Source organism: Dipodomys merriami, unplaced genomic scaffold, assembly GCF_024711535.1.
Source record: "Dipodomys merriami isolate MVZ:Mamm:240054 unplaced genomic scaffold, mDipMer1.0.p SCAF_7, whole genome shotgun sequence".
In the NCBI taxonomy this organism is placed as follows: domain Eukaryota; kingdom Metazoa; phylum Chordata; class Mammalia; order Rodentia; family Heteromyidae; genus Dipodomys; species Dipodomys merriami.
This window is the reverse complement of record NW_027206290.1, coordinates 20,407,937-20,431,366: the sequence shown is the minus strand read 5'-3', so window position 1 is coordinate 20,431,366 and position 23,430 is coordinate 20,407,937. Positions and strand designations below refer to the sequence as shown.

Genomic DNA, 23,430 nt, shown 5'->3' with positions numbered 1-23,430 from the left:
GTAACTTTATATTGGTTTTGCTGTTATAAAAGAGTTCTAGACTTTAAGAGGTCATTACTGTTGATTCATGTTGTGATATTCTGATAACATAATTTAAACTGTCATGGAGCTCCATATAAATTGTCTTCCTTCAAAAAAAATCTGTATTTTGCAGAATTTATGAAATTGCCTGGTCAAAATTACCAGCAAAGAAGCCTCTAAGTCAAATACAGACTACATGGTTATATATACAAAAATACATAAACATCTCTAACACCTATGAAACATCAATATGGTAATTTATAGCACTTATATAATAAATTTATTATATAAATGCTATAAAAGTAACTCAAGAATTGAAAAGAAACTATACATGAAATACAATCAAGGGCTAGGAAGGTGGCTCAGTGGTAGAGTGCTTGCCACACATCCATGAGGCCCTGGGTTTGATCCCTCAGCACCACATAAGCAGAAAAAAACAAAAGCTGGAAGTGGTACTGTGGCTCAAGTGGTAGGGTGCTAGCCTTGAGCTGATGCCCAGAGTTCAAGCCCCACAACTGACCAAAAAAAAAGAAGAAAGAAAGAAAGAAAAATACAATCAATAGTTAAATCTCTCTGCTAAGACAAATGTGACAAGCTGGCTCATTTGTTCTCCCCAGCGCAGGCGCACAGCGTCACATGCATGTGAACCATCTGGGCATTTCGCCCATTTGCAGATTCAAAGTGGCCATTGCTTGACATTCTGTACTGCTAAGTCACTTCTAGGACATGGAGATAACCATGCCATGGCTATACTCTGGGTAGCGGGACTTCATTTTATTTACGTATGTTTGTATATGTAAATAAAAATGCATGTCTACATATGTGCAATGTGACCTTTTCTATTTACTATAAGCTGCCCAAGTAGGCATAAGGCATTCAAATTCTTCTGTACCCCTTTACTTACATCAAAACTGTAAAAGCAGCACGTAACTAGTCTTGTTCTAAAAAATCCAATGAGTTAGACTGGCAGTAGCAATTTTCAAATGAAAACTGAATAATGACTTAAGGAATAACAATACAGGGGCTAGCAATGTGGCTCAATGGTAGAGTGCTTGCCTAGCAGGCATGAAGCCCTGGGTTCAATTCTTCAGTATAACACATAAGCAGAAAAAGCCAGAAATGGTATTGTGGCTCAAGTGGTAGAGTGCTAACCTTGAGCAGAAGAAGCTGGGACAGTTCCCAGGCCCTGAGTTCAAGCACCAGGACTGGCCAAAAAAAAAAAAAAAAAAAAAAAAGAATGACAATACAAACAGCCTCATACTTATCTACTAAAACAAGTTTAGTAAGATGCTGCCCAGAACAGACAAATTAAAAATTACAAATGGTTGCTATTGAGTCTTCCTGATTTTAAAAAGATGTTTCAGTGAAGTTAATGGGATAAACTGAGTATAATGAGGCAAGAGGAAAATATACTTACATGTTTCATACCTAAGAAATGGTGAAGAGAATTATATAGAGGATTATATACTTACGCCTCTTTTTATGTTACTCCTATCTTAGCTACCAACCTTAACACCATTACTAAGCAAGATATCATCTTGCTGGTTAGTGATGGGAGACTTCTCTGAGCAGTGTGTGGTGACAGAGTGATGGATAGGAACATATCCCCTCCAGCTAAGATGCTGGGTGCCACTCACCTTCCGACAGTGGCTGTAGATGTAGTCTTCTACATCCACGCTCACTGCACTGGTGCACTCATCCAAAATGGCAAACTGCGGCTTATGATAAAATAATCTTGCCATCTGAAGCAGAAGAAGAAAGGCTTTTTGTAAACATATGCAGACCTAAAACTAAGTATATCTATTTTACTAAAGCTATCTTTACTAAGCTATGTTTGCTTTACTTAAATATGCATTTTTGAAATCTTGTAAAGCTAAAGTGTGACAATTATTTTACCAAAAACCAATCTGCTTCCTATAAATGGAAACAATATAAAGAAACCCATCTTTACTGTTATCTCAAGTAAAGAAGAAAATAGAGTCCATAATATGAAAACATAAACTGGTGTGAGGCAATACTGAATTCTATGGTAGTAGTAACTTCACTAAACAAGTAAGATTAGGGAACGTGGCCAGGCACTGGTGGCTTATGCCTATAATCCTAGTTACTCAGGAGGCCTCAAAAATGAGTCTTGTGGTTCAAAGCCATGACACTCATCTCTAATCAACCACAAAAAAGTCACAAGTGGAGCTGTGGCTCAACTTGTAGCACAACGGCCTTGAGTGAAAAAGCTAAGGAACACTGTTCAAGCCCCACTACTGACTAAAAAATATTAGAGAGCAAGGATTTCAACCAAATCCCACAATTCAGACTCAGAATTTAAACCCTCTGTTGCTTACACAGCAGTACCAACTCACACTCCAACAGTCATTAGTACACCAGTGTCCTGACTCTATTACTAGATGCTTTATTAAAGCCTTTGCTAATTTTGTGAATGAAAAATTAACATCAGGATTGCTATAGATTACATTTTGTTGATTATCTGAAATGCTGAACATTTTCCTTTATGCATCTCCCACATTTATTTTATCTTCTGGAACAACTTACGCTGATCCTTTTTCTAACAGATATTCCAATTTGTCATCCACCCCCAGAGATGATCCCGTGTTCCACTTGGGTGAACACTTCCTCCTTCTTGAGAAAGGTCTTCCACCCTCCACGCTGCTCCCTCATTCAAGGTGGGGTTCTGTAGGGCTAATTCCTAGGTTTCCTTCTCTCTTCCTACACTACGTCTTTCTGAGTGATCTCATCTAATCTAAGATTTCCAACAATACTGACATTCTGAAAACCATACATAGGTGACATCTGTATCATCTATGCTTTTCTAATTTCTAGCTTGATAAATTCTTATTTAGATTTTCTATTCAGGTAGCCCACAGATTCTCAGATGTAGAAGTCTAAAACTGAAATGTGTTTTCTAGATTTCCCTCATCACTCAATCCTTCCCTGTCCTCATCCCTCTCACCCAGCCCTGCTTAATGGATTCAGGTCAGTCCACTCTTCCCCATCTCCACAAGCATGCCATGACACCGGAGCACCCCCAGACAACCACACAGACTCCAGCCTCCTCTCCACTCATTCCACTCCATTCTCCATGTACCCACAGGGACTCTGTCACAAGCAGAGAACTTCGCTCTGGCTAAAAATCCTTCAACAATTTCCTACTCAACTTCAAAGAAAATCCAAAGTCCTTAGCACAGCCTGTAAGACTCACAGTCCTGTCCCTTCTCACACCGAGGCTGGCCTTCTAGCAGCATGTCCTCCCAACTGCTACAACACAGCACCAGATGCAGGCATATGTCAGACCTGTTCAAGGCCGTCGCTGCTCCTTACTCCTTTCCCATTTTTGTCATCATTTTCTCAAACAGATGGAGACACAGCCCTTCCCATGAAGATGACGTGTCCTGCACAGGCAGTTGAAGAGGGTGGAGGACAAACCAGTGCGGGGCCAATGAGGAGAAATGGCTGCTAGAGGCATTCCAGAGGCCTCTCCTCCCTCCTGTACTCTTTCCTCTCCTCCTGCCCCTACTTTCTCCTCTCCCCTCTACATTCCCTGAATCTGCAGACCTTCACTTTCACCATGCTTATGGACAGATGTGCACATCCCAAGAGACAGGCCTTTGTCTCCTCTCTCTCTCCTCTGTGCTGTCAGCCACCTGACTGCACGGTACACAAAGGCTGTAAGTGAGGAGGGGAACCCACGCCAATACCAACATGCTGCCTGGCCTTGATAAACCATGTTCACCAGGATTAACAGGCAAGGCTGAGTTAGTTTGAGTTGGGCACTCATGCTTATTACATAGGACTGCTGTAAGATTAAGGGAGATCACTTGGGCAACTATGTGGCATATTGTCTATCATGTATTAAGCTCTCAAAAAATAACTGCCATTGAATTAAACTAATTGTCTCTTTTTTTTTTCTTCTCTAGGCACATTTGTGAATTCTTCCCTTCAAATAATGACTCCATCTATACCTTCAGTCCTCATACAGAACTGATGATTTAAGTACATTTACTTTTTCTCTTCTGTGTAACCACCGTGTCTACCTGTGAATTATCTCTCCATTTTCTTTTAAGTCATATTGAAACTTAATGTTTAAATGTTTTTAGATTTGTTTTACTGGCTTGCAGTTATTTCTGCAATATGATTCTAGAAACTGGCTCTAGAAACATCCAACTGTTTCAAAGGCTTGCTCCTTTGGTCCAATTTCCATTTTGGATACAGAAAATATTTCCCTCCTTCTTGTTCAATATTCATTCTTCACAATAGATTAATCTCATGTCACAACATGAGAATCAGTTCTCAGTTTGGGAAACAACATACAAGATCAGGGACTAGGAAACAACACAGTAGAACACAGCCAAAAGATGATGGGCACAGCCTTTTTCCTTTGATTTCAAGTGTTTCCTAATTACCATCAGGCTAACAGCAAAGGGAAAACCCCCCGCATGTACTATGGTACACACAGTTCAAAAGTGACTCTTTTAAAGTGCCTCAACAGAGGTGCTAAGTATTATTCTTTACAGGTAGTGTTTAGTACATATTTTTGGTTAGGAATAAGTTTAATTGTTATATACTTCTTTATATTAAGAAAGTTTTTAAATTTCAAAAAACTTTAAGTGGTAGATACTATACCTTAAAACAAAGATACACATAGCAATGGATGGAAAGGAAAGAACAAGGAACAGAGTTGTGCATGCTTTCTAACCTTCACTACTGCAGAGAGCAGGGAAAAGATACTTGAGAGGCGGCACCTGACTGGGCCGGCTGCATATGTGAGGGCCACTGTGCCACAGAGACCCCGTTTAACCTTCAGAAAAATGGACTGTTTCTACAGCTTTTCCTTCGCAAGTGTGGCAACATTCATTATTAATGACGTTTTTAGAATTTCAAGTGGACATTCAAGTTAAACATTTCTAACACTTGATTCACTGTTTAAATTATCAATATTTCCTAACATAGCCATTATGGCTATGTTAGGAAATAAAAAGTAAAATCTGTGTCTTGAGCAATCAAAAGGTCTAAACAGGTCAGCTCTATAACAGGACTTTAGTAAAGCAAGCAGTTGCACCCGCTAGTCTCCAGAGATACTCACGGCCATTCTCTGTTTTTCTCCCCCACTGAGTACGTCCATCCAGTCCTGGACACTGTCCCAGCCGCCCTCCCGCTCCAGGATGTGACCCAACTGCACATTGTCCAAGTACTCCTTCAGCACCTTCCAGCAAATGAGGCAAGACAAAATCAGACTTGTCATAACCAACGTTCTCTGTTTTGCTTTATATTTTTAAACAAGATTTTTAGTAATTCAATTGCCAATACCACTTAGAAGAGGTACTCTTTAGCAATGAATGGGGCACAAGGCTAGCCCTGAACTTTTCAATTCCTATTTATGCTAAGCTTGACAAAAGCATGTCTAGTGGTTGAGAAAGAATAACATCATTGTGCATAATCAAAGGATTTAGGAAATTAGGCAGGTATGGAGGCTCAAGCCTATAATCCTACCTATATGGGAGGCAACAATTTGAGGACTGCAGTTCTAGGCAAACTGGGAAAAAAATGTTTGACTACAGCTCAACTAATGGCTAGGCAAAGTCTTGTGCAACATAGGAAAACACAGTTTTCAGGAAAGCTACCCAAGGGAAAAAACCAGCTACACAAGAAAACACAAACAAGAAGATTATAGTCCAGGCCAGGAGACCAGAAAGGGCTACTCTATCTCATAAAAAAAACAATGCAGCCAGGTACCAACTTACTACTAGCTATTCATGAGGCTGAGATCTCAAGGACTATGTTTCGAAGCTGATATGGGCAGAAAAGTCCAAAACTCTATCTCCAAAATAATCAGCAAAAATCTGGGGATGGAGGCATGATTAAGTGATAAGAGAGTCAGTCAGACAAATACAAGGCCCTAAGTTCAAACTCTGGTACTGAACAAAAAAAAAGGCAAAAAGGGTAAGAAGGCAGGACTCAAGTGGTACAGAGCCTATGTAAGAAGCACAAGATCATGTGCTTCAAATCTAAGAATTACAAAATAACATAGAAAACAACAAATAGTGTACAGACAGATAAATACAAATCAAGTGATATAAACAAATTGCTGATTTCTTTGAAAGTTTGGACAAACTACCTGGCATTTAAATACTGATATGCAGACAAAGAATCAGAACTAGGATGTTTTCATTAGTCTAGGACATAAGGGTCCCTTACCTGGTCAGATATCCCCTTCTTCTTCTGATCTTCCCTTCCATCTGGATATATCACTTGGTCTCGCAGAGTTCCAAGGGTCATGTAAGGTCTCTGAATGTGGCACAGAAAAAGTCAGTGAAGTAAATTTAAAGAAAGATAAAAAATTACAAACCAACTTCCAGGTCTTACCTGAGGGACATAAAATAACTTTCCTCTCTCAGGTTTAGTAAGACGTCCTCCAAAGAGAGGCCATAACTACCAAAAGACAAGGAAGGAAGAAGGAATTGTGAAATTCACACTATAGTAACAGTATTACAAAATAAGTCAAAATTTTGGAGAGCAGGTCACACATACTTCACCAAGAACACGGAAGAGTGAGCTCTTTCCACAGCCATTGGGACCACAAATTAGAACATTGGCCCCAGACCGAACCTGAAAGAAAATTCATCTATGAATGAATGAACATATACACACCAACATTTCCTTAGAACCAAATGGCTGGCTGCTAATTATAAGCTTTATATCCTATCTGTATACGTGGTGTTACTAGCCAGATAGATGGGGGGAGGGATTTGGTGAGGGGTCTTTAACTTCTGCTTACTTCCAATAGTCAGTGTTATACCATTCAACTTAGTCTGAATCAGAATACAAAAAGCTTGTGAATCTTTTTTTTAAGCCACTGAGTTCATAAAAACAATGTGATTCTCTATCATCTTTTGTTTTTAAACAGCATTTATACATAAACCATAGTACTGAGTGGTGTGCATCTACTCAACCGTGTATGCCAATCTCCCAGGCAAGCATATTTTGTGCCTGCCCCATTCTTGCAATGCTCTGCAAGTGTGCTCACAGTAAGACTGTACCCAAATTTAGTTGAACACTGACCTCTGGTCACATATTTACATCATATAGTTTTGCTCTGTTGGACAATATTGCACTGAATGTCAGTGTTAGCAAGTAAACATATGTACTAGCTCCTCAACTATACTAGCCACATTTTCATAACTTCCTACTAAATTAGACCATACATATACAGAACATTTCCATCACCATAGAAAGTTGTAAAGATATAGTATCTGCAACTATGGAGAGGTTGCCTGGTAAGAATCTGTCACTAATTTTCACAACTTCCAGCTCTGAACCACTTATAACGTCACAACATACATAACCTAAGCACCAATCCTAACATCTTGAAGAGTCTTAAAATTAAACCACATAAAACCACTTATGAGTTGCCTTTCCTTCTTAGTGTGGTCTGTCATTCCCACATCTCATTAAGAAAACATACTAACTTGGTGTCATTCACTTGACCTGAAAGACTCACTTGTTTTCAGTGCTACTGTACTGCTCTGCTCTTCAGTAGGTTTATCAGTTGTAAGACTCCATGATTTGTTTCAGTAGTAAAAGTCTATGCTATGTAGGAGAATTTGAATATAAAAATAAGTTTCTTTTTAAATTTAAATATATTAAAATTATATTTGCATGTTTAAATATTTATTATACACTGGAAATTACAACTAAATATATTTTCTATGGCTTTCCTGCAAACTTCATTTGCAAAAGAAATTTCTGTAGCTGGGCAATAGTGGCTCATATCTATAATCCTAGCTACTCAGAAAGCTGCTATCTGAGGACTGCAGTTCAAAGCCAGTATAGGCAGTTAAATCCATGAGACTCTTACCTCTAATTAACCACAAAAAAGACAGAAGTGGAGGTGTGGCTCAAGTGGTAGAGTGCTAGCCTTGAACAAGAAAATATCAGAGATAGTGTCCTGGCCCTGAATTCCAATTCCAGGACTGGCAAAAAAAAAAAAAAAAATTTCTTCTGATACTGTAGTAGTACTTGAAATTTTAAAGTACAAGCAATTAAAAAAAAAAAAAAAAAAACAGATTTAGCTGAGCGCCAGAGGCTTACCCCTGTAGTCCTAGCTACACAGGAGTCTGAGATCTGAGGATCTTGGTTCAAAGCCAGCCTGGGCAGAAAACTCTGTGAGACTTTTTTTTTTTTTTTTTTTTTTTTGGTCTGTCATGGGAGCTGCACTCTAGGCCTGGTGCTGTCCCTGAGCTCTTCAGCTCAAGGCTAGAGCTCTACCACTTGAGCCACGGCACCACTTCGGCTTTGTTCTCCTTATGTGGTACTGAGGAATGGAACCCAGGGCCTCATATACGCAAGGCAAGCACTCTACCACTGAGCCACCTTCCCAACCCTCCATGAGACTCTTATCTCCAATAAACCACCAGAAAACCAGAAATAGTGCTGTAGCTCAAGTTACAAAGCATTTGCCTTGAGCTGAAGAGCTCGGACAGCTTGTAAGCCCAGAGTTCAAGACCCACAACCAACCCAAAAAAAAAAAAAAGAGAGAAACATTTTTTTTAAGGTGATCCAAAAATTTAGTTCTGTGAATATGGCAACTAAGTTAACCTTAAAATTCATTTGACTAGGGGCTGGGAAGTTGGCTCAGTGGTAGAGCGCTTGCCTTGCATGCCTGAGGCCCTGGGTTCGATTCCTCAGCACCACATAAGCAAAAAGAAAAAAGCCGGAAGTGGCGCTGTGGCTCAAGTGGTAGAGCACTGGCCTTGAGCTGAAGAGCTGAGGGACAGTGCTCAGGCCCAGAGTTCAGGCCCCACAACCGGACCAAAAAAAAAAAAAAAATTCATTTGACTATTTCAGAAAACAGGTTTGACTTATAGCTTGAAGATTATTTAAAAGGTGGTATTGTCCAAAAAGAAATGTACTCATTATCTGACTTATGCAACTATAACCCTGTGTATCACCTTTATAATAACAATTTTTTAAAAAAGAAAAAAAAAACCTACTTCAAAGTTAAGATCTCGGATCAAGACGTCACCATTTGGTGTTGCTAAAAGAACATGATCAAACCTACAGAGAAAATGGATAAAGAAGAGGATAATTTAGAAACATATAACAAATGAAACTCTTATCAGAATAATAAATAGTCCAAGTTAAAAATTGCCAATGCCCTAATAAATACTTGTGGCACATGAAAAGGTTATCACCATCTCTAATCACTTGAAAAACACAACTGAACAAATGTCATCTCTCTCAATTATCAAACATAAAAAGATAGTGTTGACAAGATGCAGCCAAAAGAAAACCTTTACACATAGTTGTTAAGGTATAAATCAAAACATTATGGGAAAACAGTACCTAGGTTCCTCAAAATATTAAACAGTAGGCTAGGATGTAGCTCAGTGGCAAAGCACTTGCCTACCAAGTGTGATGTCCTGGGTTCAATCCCCAGTACCAAAAAAGGAAAGACAAAAAAAATTAAATAGGGTGAACAATTGTTTAAAAAAGCAGGGAGAATGGAATGAGACCAAGTAACAGAGGATGAATATAATCAAAATGCATTATACATATACATGGATGGAAATATCACAATGAAACCTTTGTACAATTAATATATGTTAATTCTTTTTAATTACAAATGTAACTAGCATATGACCCAAGAAAATAAAATCATTATTTCAAAGTGGTATGTATACTCTCAGGTTCATTGCAAAATTATTCACCAAGCTAAGACCCTGAAAGTACCTCTATGTCCTTCACTTGGTGAAAAGATAAAGAATACATTGTATGTGTGAATAAACACATACATATATATGGAATATCATTTAGCCTTATATAGTATTTGTTGATATGGGTGGTGGAAAGCATACCAGAAGGAAAATAAGCCAGATACAAAAATAAACTGCATAATCTTATTTATATGTGGAATCTATAAAAGCCAAATTCACAGCAGAGAGTATGACAGTGTGGGAGTAGTTGGTAGAGGCTCAGAGAGGGGTACACAAGGGTGACATTTGTCAAATGGTATGAAGTTTTGGTAATAATGCAAACTAAGTGAATTCTAGAGGTCTAATGTACAGCATAGGGAGAGAAACTTGCTCTTTGCTAAAGACAGATCTTAAATTCTCACCAAATACATATACATACACATTCACACACGAATGGTAACTATGTAGAGATGAATGGTAATTAATTAGCTGGGGTATGGTGATCATAATATAAGCATCAAAATATAATATTATATACCTTAAATATATGCCATTTTATGCCAATAATACCTCAAAACTATTTTTTTAAGAAGCTGACTTTAAATTCAGATGAATAAATTGAGAAGGGTTACTGTGAAGTGTAACAAATACTTATATACTCAAGGTTTTTCTGTACATACTTTATAATGTTATCGAGGTTGATGATTTCTCCAGCACCAGGTATCAAGGGACTGAGCTGTGCTCCTTCAGAACCTAAAATGGAAAAATAAGAATTAAAGCATCACATTGTGTCAGCAACAACTTAAAATTGCGATCTCAAACTATGATATTCATATTTACCCTTCTCCTGCTGTGAGACCATTGTGCGTTCATATTTGCCATGATTTAAATCTGTCAGTACCTGCATTAATTCTGTAATCCGAGCAGTAAAACTAGTTAAAGAAAAAAAGAAAGAAAGAAAACCACAATCAGACTATTACTCCATCTTCACTTAAGCGTAACTCAAGTTTCATATATAATTTAGTTTCAGTGAACTACTATGAGGAAGCTTCATCAACCTGAGACTAGCAATACACATGTTATGTTTTGGCAGGGAACAGAAACGTGGGGAAGGGAAGAGGTTTCACAATAATTCACTGAGAGGATAGGAGGGGCGGTAATTCTTGCTGTTAGAACTTAAGGAAGTGAGTACTACACACAAAAAAAAAAAAAAAGCCAGTGCATTTTTCGGATCCAGGAAGTATGGAACTTGAGCTCCTACGGGAAAAAACTATACAGTCACGTGTAAGGTTGGCCTTTCTAGCAGAAGAAAGAATGTATTAGAAGTATGCCAAATGCAAACAGGGAAGAAAGGGAGACATCCTCTCTTTCTTATGAAAAGGAGGACAGGAGCTTTTAATGTTAGACAGAAATCACTGAAGAAATAATGAAATCAAAACAAGAGGAAGCAAAATAAGATTGATTGATTGATTGATTGATTGATTGTGTGTGTGTGTGTGTGTGTGTGTGTGTGTGTGTGTGTGTGTGTGTGTGTGTGTGTGTGTGTGTGTGTGTGTGTGTGTAAGTAAAGGCATACTTGTCACAGCAGGAAAGAGGAATGAAAAGAAAGAACTAAGAACCTATCACAGCTCTAAGCTCAAATTTCCTCAGGTAAGCTGAAATTTTATGGCAATTTTTACATTATGGTGTTTTGTTTTGTTTTTTAATTTAACACTATGTCTCTTATATTGTTTGAAATTATAAAGTATTTAAGCCTATTCCAATCAAAGAACAATTTTATTACTATATCTACAATTGCACCTACAAATTCAGGAACAATAGAAGTCAGAATCACAGAAAAGTCTTCATTTCTAATCAAATCAACTTCTTGGAATAGGAAAGGTTACCCCCTTCATCTTAACTCATTAAGCACAATGTTTTTCGAAGTTTTTTCTTCACCTGTTCATTATTACTAATCTTACCCAGCCAATCTAGTCATTTCACGTCCAGCCAAAACTATTCGACCCAGAGCTTGAGACATTCGCAAAAGCATTCTTCCACTTTGGTAGTAATCCTTAAATAAAAATGAATGTTAGATTTTGCTTACAGTTTTTAAAAAAAAAAAAAATAAGGCTTCATTTCAATATTACCACTTTACCTCCAGAAGCTCTGAATGTGTACTTTTAAGATGTCGAGGATGAGATAAATCTAGGAAAGGACGACTGACAACTAGGTATCCGACCACAGTGGCAATGTCTGAAACAAATAAAGAGTGTTAGAATGTACACTAGACACCAATGGTCCACACATGTATTTTTAGTTAACTGAGAGACCTGAAATCAGGAGGGTCATGGTTGGAGAACAACTTGGGCAAAAAAAAGCTTGTGACACCCCTTCCCAATCAAGCTGGGAACAGTGGTGCACCTCTGTCATTCTAACTACATGAGAGGTTGGGAACAGCAGGATTGCAATTCCAGGCCTGCTTGGGTAAAGAAAAGTTTGTAAGACTCCTTTTCAAGAGAAGAATCTGGGCACGGCAGTGCATGCCACAAGTGTCATCCCAGCAACAATGGGAAGATACCTAAGTGGATAATGGTCAAGGTTCTTGTCAAGCAAAAAACAAGTCTCAAAGTAGCCAGTGCAAAAAAAAAAAAAGGAGTGAGCAGAGGCTCGGCACAGCTCAGTAGAAGCGCGCCCACCTGACAAGTGCAAGGACCCCAGCACTAACAAAACTTTTTTTGTAAGGATTATCATTATCCCACTTTTTCACACACTTTAGTATAACATCTCTTTCAAAATACACTTACATTTGGCAATTATGCTATCAATGAAGCCCATAGAAAATCGAAAGAAAATGAAATTATGTAGATGTTCCACCTGGCAGAAAAACAGAAGTTTTATAAATATATTTTTATTTTAAAAACTACTTTATCAAGACAAGCAAACCATAGCATTCATTTATTCAATGAACATTTACTAGGTGCCTATGATTCTTCCTTATATTGTACACCACACTTCCTAAAACACAATGCTAACCACAGAGCAGGTGCCAAACACTTCATTAAAAATATTTTACGCAAACGAAATGGAAAACACATAACTTTAATAATGCTGTTTCCCTTGTGTGTAACAGAACAATGTTTGTATATGCAATACCGTTATACACCTATAACCCCAAACTTGTCAACAACCAAAGCACAGAAAATGGAAGGATGAGCTAATTTGGGTAGAACATTAGTCCAAACTGGCACTCAATACTTTGCTTTGGTGAAGACACCTGGCCTGTGCTTTCCCTAAGAGTTAGATGACACACAATGTGAGTGAGTGTTAAGGCAAACACAGCCATGTCACACAACCTGAGTCTACAGCTTTGATGTGAGTTATCTGGGAGACTGAGATCAAGAGGATCACAGTTATCAGTGTTTTCAAGTTGTCCATCTATCAGATTATTTAAAGTGCTGTGTGACCTGCCACTGGCTCTATATTCCTTTCAAACATATCCCTGTTCTAAGGCTTTCCTCTTACTGGAGATGACAGTGGTGCTTTCTTCCTAGACATTGACAGTTTGTGACTCCCTCACTTCCTGTGGATTCTGATAAAATGTAACTTCATCAAGAAGGAGTCTCTTAGCCATTCTAGCTAACTAGCCAGCAAACAGGCCCCATCATTCTCTAGCCCTTTACCCTGATTCATTTTGGCCAGAGTATTACCATCTGAAATTACACAGAACAACCACTTGCTTATACAATAACTGTTTCTTGCACTAAAATAGCTTAGCTTATTCTCATACCCCCTGTGATTCTAGAACAATGGCTGGAATATTTTTTCAGGAAATAGTATATGTCAGACACTGGATTCCATGCTGGAGATACACAGCAATAAGAATAGAACAAGTGTCTGAGATCATGGAGTTTCACGGAGTTTGCATTCTAGAAAGACAGTAACCAACAAACTACAACATAAAATACAATATATGCTTTTATGAAACTAGAATATTAGACTGGAAGGAACTGTTCCAGGCCATTTCAAGTAAGCTAATAAGAAAAGGTAAAGCCTCAATGAAATATTAACATGTGGGCTGAAAATCCACAGGAAGAGACGAAGGAAGCCAGTCGGCATATTCCTTCCTGGAAAAGAGCCTTCCATACAGTTTATCAGTGAGCACTCTACAAATTCAGACATGTTAAATATGGTTAGATGGAAATTCTACTTCTGAAATAACTTAAAATACCTTATTTAACTTTTCTAAGTAATCTGAAATAATTCCACACACTTCCACTAAAATCTTAACTTCATGAAGGCAAGACTTAATCTGTCATACTCACTCACCTGCCTAATTATCGTCAGTACTAATGGCTGTACCCACTAAGTACCCAAGAGATCATCAATATCTACTGAGCGCATAATGAATAAAATTACTTGGATTAAAATTTTCCAAGTACTCAAGTAAATAAAAACTGAAATACAGCTTTCATAAGCAAAAATATTTATATTCCAAATGAAAGGTCAGTAAACAGCCCAAATATGTCACTTGTTTTTATGATTAAAGTTTTATTAGAATGCAGCTATACCCATTCACTTATGTGTTGTATATGGCTACCTTTGAGTAGGGGAGCTGAATTGATGTAACAGAGGCTACATAATCTGAAAAGCCTAAAACTCTATGCATCTTGTCTGGTCCCTTAAAAATAGTTTGCTGATTCCTGTTTCCCCAATAATCTTCCTTGCACTTTCATGATTTCAATAAGAACAAACTAAATTTATCATTAGTAAGACTCATTTTACAACTACTGAAGATTTTAATGAATGTAATCTCTACTTTTCATTTAAAATACAGTACAAACATTTTGATAACCATTTAAACTACCTATCTTTAAGATACGTATATATACACAACATATACCAAATAAATAGTTATACTTATGGAAATACACATGAACTCAGTTCTGTTATCTTACCAGTTTTCGAAAGACTGTGTGGATTGTCTGCTTTTCTCTTTTATTCCCATTGTAAAAGGCAATTTCTTCACTATTAAAAAGTTAAAATAATTCAGCAATTAATTTCAATGTTAGGGAACACTGAAAGATAATTAAAATGCAATCTTCAATAAATAAATACTTGGTTTTAAATGAAGCAACTAAGAACTCTTCTGGTGCATCTCAACCCAGGGGCTGTGCCTGGGATCCAGAACCTAGCTGAGCTCATGGTACACAGGAGCACACACACACCTGACTGGATCATACACAGCTCTACAGCCTTTGCCACAAGAAGCTCAGCTAGGAAAGCTTTGATGAGCTAATCCTCCTAACCCTCACACATGTGAAGTAAGTCAAAGAAAGTCAATATCCTGATATATGGGAAGACAGGGCTACAACACACATTACAGACTATAAGTTACAAGAGAAGGGGGGAAAGACAGAAAAAGACAGGTAGCAGGGCCTTGATATTCAGCTTTTAGAAAACAAAAAAGCAAGCTAAATCTCTTGTGGCTTTATAAGTGTCAGCTCCCAGAAGGCCTTGATGAGACAGAACGGTTCTTATTTTTGACACCACACATCCTTGAAACTACTCCCCTTTTGTTGAGCTAGTATGAGTAGGACCACAAGGACTACAGGATCTCAAGTCAAAAACAAGAGCATCTAACAGATAAAGCAAGATTCAGTAAGTAAATGTTAAAGCCCCATAGCAAACAAGTCAAGAAGCTAAAATTCTCAGTCTATTTGACTCTAAAGTTTCCTATCTTTGCACTATGCAAGTATGATGTAAACTGCCCCAGTAAAATTCCTCTTACAGCCCAGTGAAGTAAATATGCACATGGAAGTCCAGATATTGCTGTTTAAACAGCATTCAGTAAATACCATGACTCTCCCAAGTCTTTTCTTTCCCTTAGAAATTAATGTAAGGTTTATATTCTACTCCAAAATGAACGTTTATTTCTCCTATTATATAAGCAATTCCTTCAAGTAAAATTAACTTTCCATAAGGATGCATCACATTTATCCCGTGTTCATAGTTTCCTTGAGAGAATGATAAAAGAACCCAGGTATCAGAATCACAAATAGTAAAATTCCAAGCTATGAAAATTCCATAGTTCAACAGGCATCACAAGGATTGAACCAAGGACCTCATACCCTTGCTTTTCTTTCTCATAGCTGGCACTCTACCACTTCAGCCATGCTAGTCCCATAATATGACTTTTCAGAACAAGTAAATACATACACTATTTTGTTTATTCAACTAGAATCAATATAAATGACATCAATAACCATAAAAATAAATTTCTGTATAGCTTAATATATTTCTCCTTACCTGTTAGTGATGAGCCGGGAATTAACGTATCTATATTCACCTTCATACTTTTGCTCAGTTATTGTCATCTTACCAATGGGTCTTCTAAGTCGAGTTAGGAATAGCCCAGAAACAAGCAAGTAGGCCATCATACTTGCTGGGCCCTGTTACGTTGAAAGAAAAAAACAGACAAAGCTCAAGGATATCATAAAATAAAATCCACTGGGATGCAAACGTACAATTTCTAGAATGAACCCCAATGACTGTGAGAAGTTGTTTCTTCGGTTAACTGTTCTGCCCTGATTCTTTCCTAAAATAAACACACACCAGTCTCTATACTTCTCTCACCTGCAGGTCCTTCCCTCCAATGCTCCCACCTTTTGCTTACCTAAAATCTTTTAATGACATCTAACAGTCTTCTATTGAAATTCACCTTAGTATTCTCTAAAGAGTCCACAATAAATTCTCAGATCTCTTTTTTGCCTCCTATTTGAATATTCAATATTTCCTCAAGTTCCTTCGATTCCTTCCTTGGCCATCTTCTCATCCCAAACTTATACTTCTATTCCCATCACAGTTAGAAACCTATAGTATTAATTGCCTATGGTATTAACTGCAGATGCCGCAAGCATAATCACCCAACAAGCAGCTTTTCCCTGCTTGAGCACCCTGCTTCAGCTACTCTACTACTTACTTTTGTCAATGACCTCAGCACTATTGACCAACTTAAGGGGCTTCAAGCTTAGCTTCCAAGCTCATGATAGGCCCTCTCTTCATTCCTACATACATCCTATCTGCCATACCAAAATAATAATTTTCTGAACTGCTATTCAGGGAAGTTGATTCATGTCTGGCAGGTTTACCATACTTAACAGACATTACATACTGCCTCAAAGCAGATCAACTATCTGCTGTAGATCATACAAACACTAAATACATGCTTGAAACTTCCCATTATCAGAATTCATTATAACTGCTTGAAAAACCTACTTCTACCATATTTTAATTTTGCCCCAGTAAGAACTTTCTTTATAAAATTTCTACTATTTAAGATAATGTAAGTTTAACATAGCATGTATTCAACATTTTCAAAAATTAAGCTTGATTGATTTTAACAATTATTGCAAATAGGGAGCACAGAGATGACTAAAACTCCTTTTAAGAAATGCTGAACCAGATAACAGAAGTAAATGAAAATATACTTCTTAAGAATTAGAAAAATAAAAGCAAATACCTTAATACAGCACAGAGACAAGAGAAATTAAGTCTATTCATTCTAATATACTATCACAATGATTGAATCTGAATCATGAGGTAGCAAAAAGTTTTTTTTTAATTGGCAAAAATTAAAATGAAAAACTATTTTACCATTTTTGGAAGGCAAAAACAAAAGTATAAATTGCTAATCATCTACAAAATACATATGCATTTACCTATGTACACAAAGTCACACAGTATGATTATTACACATGCATAATAATACATATTAAAGAGTACACGTTAAACTCTAATGAAAATATTCAGAGAAAATTTAAAGATAATTTTTGCCACCACAAATATCAAAGACAGGGTAATGTAGCCAACAGCCAAAGTATTGGCAACTATTTATATTATTATAAAATATGCTTAAAATTATTATCCTTATTTTGAATGTACTGCATATATTTTAACATTCAAATTTTACATTAAAATGATTGTCACCAAATCTGCTTTCCAACATTACTTTGTAGTAAATAAAGCATGCATGTACATTCAATTCTTAAGTATTTCTGGTTATATACTGCCAAAAGTTTTTGAGTCTCTGACTTAAGAGACACTAAAAAGCCCAATTAAAATATCTTTAAAATCTCTACTACAGTATTGTTTTACAACCAGGCCATGTTAAGTTTCATTCATTTAAAAACATGTTGATACAAAAAAAAATCTTAAAAGTATCAAGCTAGCAATTTAAAAGGTAAAATAAGAGGAAACTCACCTGAGCTCCAATTGCACTTGTTAACTTGAAAATATACAACACTATGTCTAAAAATGGCTGTAAAATAAATATCAAAATATATAACATTAGACCCCAGAACTCAATTGTTCAGACTGCTAACTAATGCATATTAAATACAAAATGTTACTTAACATTACCAACATGTAGAGTTCTCAATGCACATAATAGGACATAGATCAATAAATACACTTTAAATTACAGTTATTAAGGAATTTTAAATGGACATTTTCTAAAGAATGTCTACTGATAAGTAAAACATTTCATATTTTCTATCAACTAAAATAGTTCTCCCATGATAATTAACCGTAATTCAGTAATTTATCAATGTAGCCTAAAAGTCACTAAACAAGATTACCTGAATTGTAATCCCAAATCTGCTACCTATTTACTTAGGTTCTATAAATCTTCACCTGTAAAATGAGAGTGTCTCCCTGCTCTAATATTGTTTGAGTTTGTTACTGTATTTAATCACAACAATTATTCAATGAAATAATCAAGTGGTACCATGAAATCTAATTTTGTGATATAAAACTCACACTTCCAGAAACAGAGTCTTAAGGTCCTGTTCCACATGCAGAGACAACTTAAGAACTGTATCTAAGAACTAGGTTACCTAGACTTACATTTTTAAAAATGCTATTGTAATACTTTTAATAATAAATGCTTTTGTAACGTTTTTCAAGGAACCCAAATTGTGTGTTTTCACTTTAAATCTAATATCTACATTATTACTAATATAGCTGGCTTGGGTTATGAATTAGCTAGTACTAGACGTACTTTTTCATTTTTGACTTATCAAAGACAATTTAGCCAGACACCAAACATGATTCAACATGTTTCATGAATAGCAACATTTTAATTAATTCGAAAACTTTCATCTCTATTCCAAGTACACAAGACCTGAGACCACATTTGCTCAAGTGCCAAGACATAAAAGATATACAATAATTTAGCTATGAAATTGGCTACAAAATCCTGACAAGTTCATCTACCTATATACGACTCCTCATCCATGTACAGAGAAAGCAAACTTGTAATGTGGCATTAGGATCAGAAAAGAAAGCTAATTATTAGGCTACTGTTAGTTAGAATTCCTAGAGTTTAGGATCAGTCAACAAAGGCCTCTGGAGAGCTAAATAAATAACAAAGTTTGGCATGGGTGAAAGATTCTTTACTAGTGGACCTGTACCACAATTAACCTCTAAGAATTGACTCTGTGGCCTAGAGCATTCCTAGTCCTACAACAGGATCTAGTCCCTTATATACAGTATTTTTGTCAAAAGACTGAATATATACGTCAACTATGACCTGAAGCACAGATATTATAATCAAGCCAATTTGAGACAAGCTCCTATCCCAGCCCAAAGGCAGTCATGTTGCTTAGAGTATAAGATGGAGCATCTAAGATGAAGAGGGAGGGGGATACTGGGCAGACAATCTTATAGGTGCTACTCCATGTGCTAGTCAATGCAGCAGATAATGAAGACTATACAAAAGTGTAAAAGTGACAAGATGAGAAGACAGCTAACAACTGATGGAACTAACAGGAAGAAAGAAAACTTGTTTAAGGCCTATCCAAGTTAAATGTTTTAGCAATATTCTGAGAAAGGGGAAAATAGTAATTAGAAAACTAAAATAAACTTATATCTTGGAAAAATCTTTTGACTCAAAGTGATATACTAGAATTAAGAGACATTGAATAAGAAAACAGGAAGTCCTTTGTGTAGTTATTAGAGATGTGGAATTGAAAACAAATTGAAAATCAAATTCTAACAACTGCTAGAAGTACATAGGTGAAGAAATGAATTCAAATTTTTTTTTTACTAAACTAACTTGGAAAACTCTCAAAATTGTCATAAGGCACTAAATTATCAATCTGGGACCAAACCACCTCAAAAAATAATTTAAATAATTGTAAACATTCTAATTTTCTTATAAAAAATTAAATATTGATATGATGTTATTTTGTATTTTGTCCATCCAATAAATTCTATGAAAATTCAATAAATTTAACAAAAAGAATATTTTTTTGTAGAGGATTGAACTCGGGGCCTTGTACTTGCCAGGCAATTGCTCCTCCACTGAGCTAAATTTTCAACCCAACACCTTTTTTTTTAAATAGAAAAACTTACCTTACTAAGATTTGAATAAAGATCAACTACACTATTACAAAATTTTTCTACATCTTGTGTGAGCAGCTGGTCTGGATTTGCTATTCTGTTGTCCAAATTTCCCATTTTATAGTATGTGAAAGATCTAAAAGAACAAAAAGTGATTTTAAGACATGATTTTTAAAACAAATTAAAAAATTCTCATTTTGCTATCTACTATACACACACACACACACACACACACACACACACACACACACACACACACACACACACACACACACACACACACACACACACACACACACACACACACACACACACACACACAGGTTTGAGACTTGTCAACTCAAGGAGAGCCAGGATTTCATTCAAATGTATTAATAATACACTGCTGAGTGTAAGATCTTTTCTTGAAAAGTAATTCAATACATAAAGAAAAACATCTCTACCTCATTATCGCAATACTATTCAATGTAGGTATTTTTAATTTGAAAATAGGTTATCACTTACTTGAGATATTCCTCATAGAGGTATTTAGTGAGCCTTACTCGGAAGCATAGTTTGAGTTCATTTAACCCATACTTCAAGAAGTTATTAACCAGAGAGATCTGAAACAAACAAATATTGTTTTTGCTCTACTTTCTCTAAGTTGTAACTTCTCTATCATTTGTTGCATTCTTAAATCCTGTAATTTTTTATATAACTGATAGTCGAGTGATATAATTCAGTTCTGTTTTACTCAGAATTTATAACAATGCAAAACCCACAAAGTAAGCCAAATGAAACTGACTTTAATTACCCTAAGTTAAATTTTACCTGGAACTTAATAAAAAATATTTTTATTATGTAATCTCTCTTGTCATGTTTTTCTGGCAAACACAATCAAATCTGTAATCTTTCTATCAAATGTAAAAGATCTGAGGTTAGAAGTTCAGGCATTTATGTTCATTTTATTTTTACCTACAAATTAGCTGTCTATAACCTAGACAATAGAATTTCTTCTATACTTTGTGTCTTTGTTTTAAAAAATAATGTAAATTTTACACTTTTTTAAAGATTATTTCTTAAACTCTTTACTCATCTTTGCTATGATTAAAAACGTAAGTTCCAAATTCACATTTACTTTTCTAATTCACATTTACTATAAGTTTTCTCAATGTTTATATAAATGATGGGCTTCTGTGGAAGCCAATCTTTCCTATCTGTTGTTTATCTCAACCTTTCATTTTAAAGGTCTAAAAACTACGTATGCCCATCTTTAAGCTTTATAAGCTGGAGTGTCTTGCATATTTTCAATTTAATTAGCTTTTTACAGTCAAGCTTCTCTTTTCGACCCTTAAATTTAGACTACTAAAAGCGTTACAGTACAATAAAATAAGAATAAAAGCCAAGAAAGTGGCTTGTATTTTAGACTAAACAATTTCCTTTTAATAAATTCAGATCACAAATTTCAATTTAACTTAATAGTGGCTCGAGTTATAGTCTAAAATAATGGCTTTCCACTAAGATGATGTAAATCTGTCCCTCTGTCTCAATCCCATCTTGACAGTATCTGAAAATAATTTTGGTTTACAACTGGGAGAGACAATGCCATGTAACAGGATGTTTGCTAAGCAGTGGAGAATATCTGTACTGAAGATTAAAGAAGAAAGAAGGAAAAGAAAAAGTATATGTGTGTATATTTATATAATATATAATACACACATATGCATACTGTAAGTGACACTGAATGAAATCTCTCTTTTTTCTATCTAGTATAAAGGTTTACATTGAAAAAAATCAGGATACACACTCAAAACTGGAACAAAATACAAATCTTTAAAAGAGTACATTTTGTAAAATTCTTCAAAGATCTTTTATAAGGTGAAAATTTCCCCTATTTAAATAAGCATTTTTAAAGAAGTAAACTTACAAGAGGCATGGCAGCGATGAAGTTGAATAAGTATTTCTTGAAATCTTTACTGCTACGACCAATGATACCACTGCAAACCATGACATGCAATGCATTAGTTGCAAAAAAAAGCAAAATATAACATTAAATAAACTTCTATAAAACTCTAAAATTGCTTGGAATTCCTACTGAATCAAAATAGGAAAAAAAAAGATATGAAAAAACATTTTCTTACTAAACAAGTTTGCAACTTTTGAAATGTCACCATCTTAAATAAAGCTTGATTGAACCTCACTATAAATGAGAACATTTAATAAGAAGGTCCTGGGTTAGGTCATGGAGTCAGGTGGGGTTGGGGGAGACACAGCTGTCACAAATGGAGTCTAGCTAGTCAAATAATTAACAACTGCATATAGCTCCAGGGATGGGAAACTGTGATACCACGAATAAATCAAGCTAGCATTTGCTTTTGTGTGTGTGTGTGTGTGTCTATGTGTGTGTCTGTCTGTCTGACTGACTGACTGACTGTCTCCTGGAGCTTGAACTCCGGGCGTGGATGCTATCCCTGAGATTTTTTTTCTCAAGGCTAGCCCTCTAACACTTGAGCCACAGTGCCATTTCCAGCTTTTTCTGAGTAGTTTATCCAAGAAGAGTCTCAATCTTTCCTGGTGGGCTAGTCTTGAATCACGATCCTCAGATCTATGTTTTCAAGTGTTTTGACATCCTTGATTCTCACTGACATGAACAAATGATGGCACAAAAAAAGATTAACTTATAAAGGTTTTGTAGGCCATTAATTTCTACTTGCAACTACTCAGTTCTGCCATGAGAGAGTAGAAGTAGCTCCTGTGGGATTTTAAGATTTTACTCATATAAAAGGTTAGCAGTGGGATGTCACCTGTGAGTTCCAACTGGCCCACCCTGGGACTACAAACAGGTGAAGTCTCAGGATGGCTCTGTAGACAGGCAGGTCCCTTATGATGTTAAACAAAATCAGCTACTGTTTCATCTACTTTTGTTCTGTTTTATATATTCATCTTTTAAAAATATATGGATGGGCTGGGAAGGTGGCTCAGTGGTAGAGAGCTTGCCTTGCATGCATGAGGCCCTGGGTTCGATTCCTCAGCACCATATAAACAGAAAAAGCCAGAAGTGGTGCTGTGGCTCTAGTGGTAGGGCGCTAGCCTTGAGCTGAAGAGCTGAGAGGGACAGCTCCCAGCCCAGAGTTCAGGCCCCACGACGACAAAAAAGGTAGGTAGGTAGGTAGGTAGGTAGGTAGATAGATAGATAGATAGATAGATAGATAGATAGATAGATAGATAGATAGATAGATAGATAGATAGATAGATGTAAATAAGAGTATATATTAAGAATTTAAAGTAAGTTTGCTATTTCATTGTAAAGTTTTAATTCTTATTAATATTCCCAATATAATAA

At 36.2% G+C, this 23,430-nt stretch overlaps 1 protein-coding gene across 1 annotated transcript in view; it reads right to left on the bottom strand.

Annotated features, from left to right (window-relative positions):
• Abcd3 (ATP binding cassette subfamily D member 3) overlaps positions 1-23,430 on the bottom strand; it is a 60,484-nt gene that overhangs the window by 3,095 nt on the left and 33,959 nt on the right. Inside the window, exons 5-21 of the mRNA XM_070007709.1 lie at positions 22,015-22,084; positions 20,613-20,710; positions 20,121-20,244; positions 17,968-18,024; positions 16,014-16,156; positions 14,663-14,732; positions 12,512-12,581; positions 11,863-11,960; positions 11,687-11,778; positions 10,566-10,657; positions 10,406-10,478; positions 9,024-9,087; positions 6,562-6,639; positions 6,397-6,462; positions 6,229-6,318; positions 5,117-5,236; positions 1,659-1,763 (exon numbers count right to left, since the gene is read on the bottom strand). Coding sequence (XP_069863810.1) covers positions 1,659-1,763; positions 5,117-5,236; positions 6,229-6,318; positions 6,397-6,462; positions 6,562-6,639; positions 9,024-9,087; positions 10,406-10,478; positions 10,566-10,657; positions 11,687-11,778; positions 11,863-11,960; positions 12,512-12,581; positions 14,663-14,732; positions 16,014-16,156; positions 17,968-18,024; positions 20,121-20,244; positions 20,613-20,710; positions 22,015-22,084 — 1,510 coding nt within the window. The remainder of the gene's footprint in view (positions 1-1,658; positions 1,764-5,116; positions 5,237-6,228; positions 6,319-6,396; positions 6,463-6,561; positions 6,640-9,023; positions 9,088-10,405; positions 10,479-10,565; positions 10,658-11,686; positions 11,779-11,862; positions 11,961-12,511; positions 12,582-14,662; positions 14,733-16,013; positions 16,157-17,967; positions 18,025-20,120; positions 20,245-20,612; positions 20,711-22,014; positions 22,085-23,430) is intronic.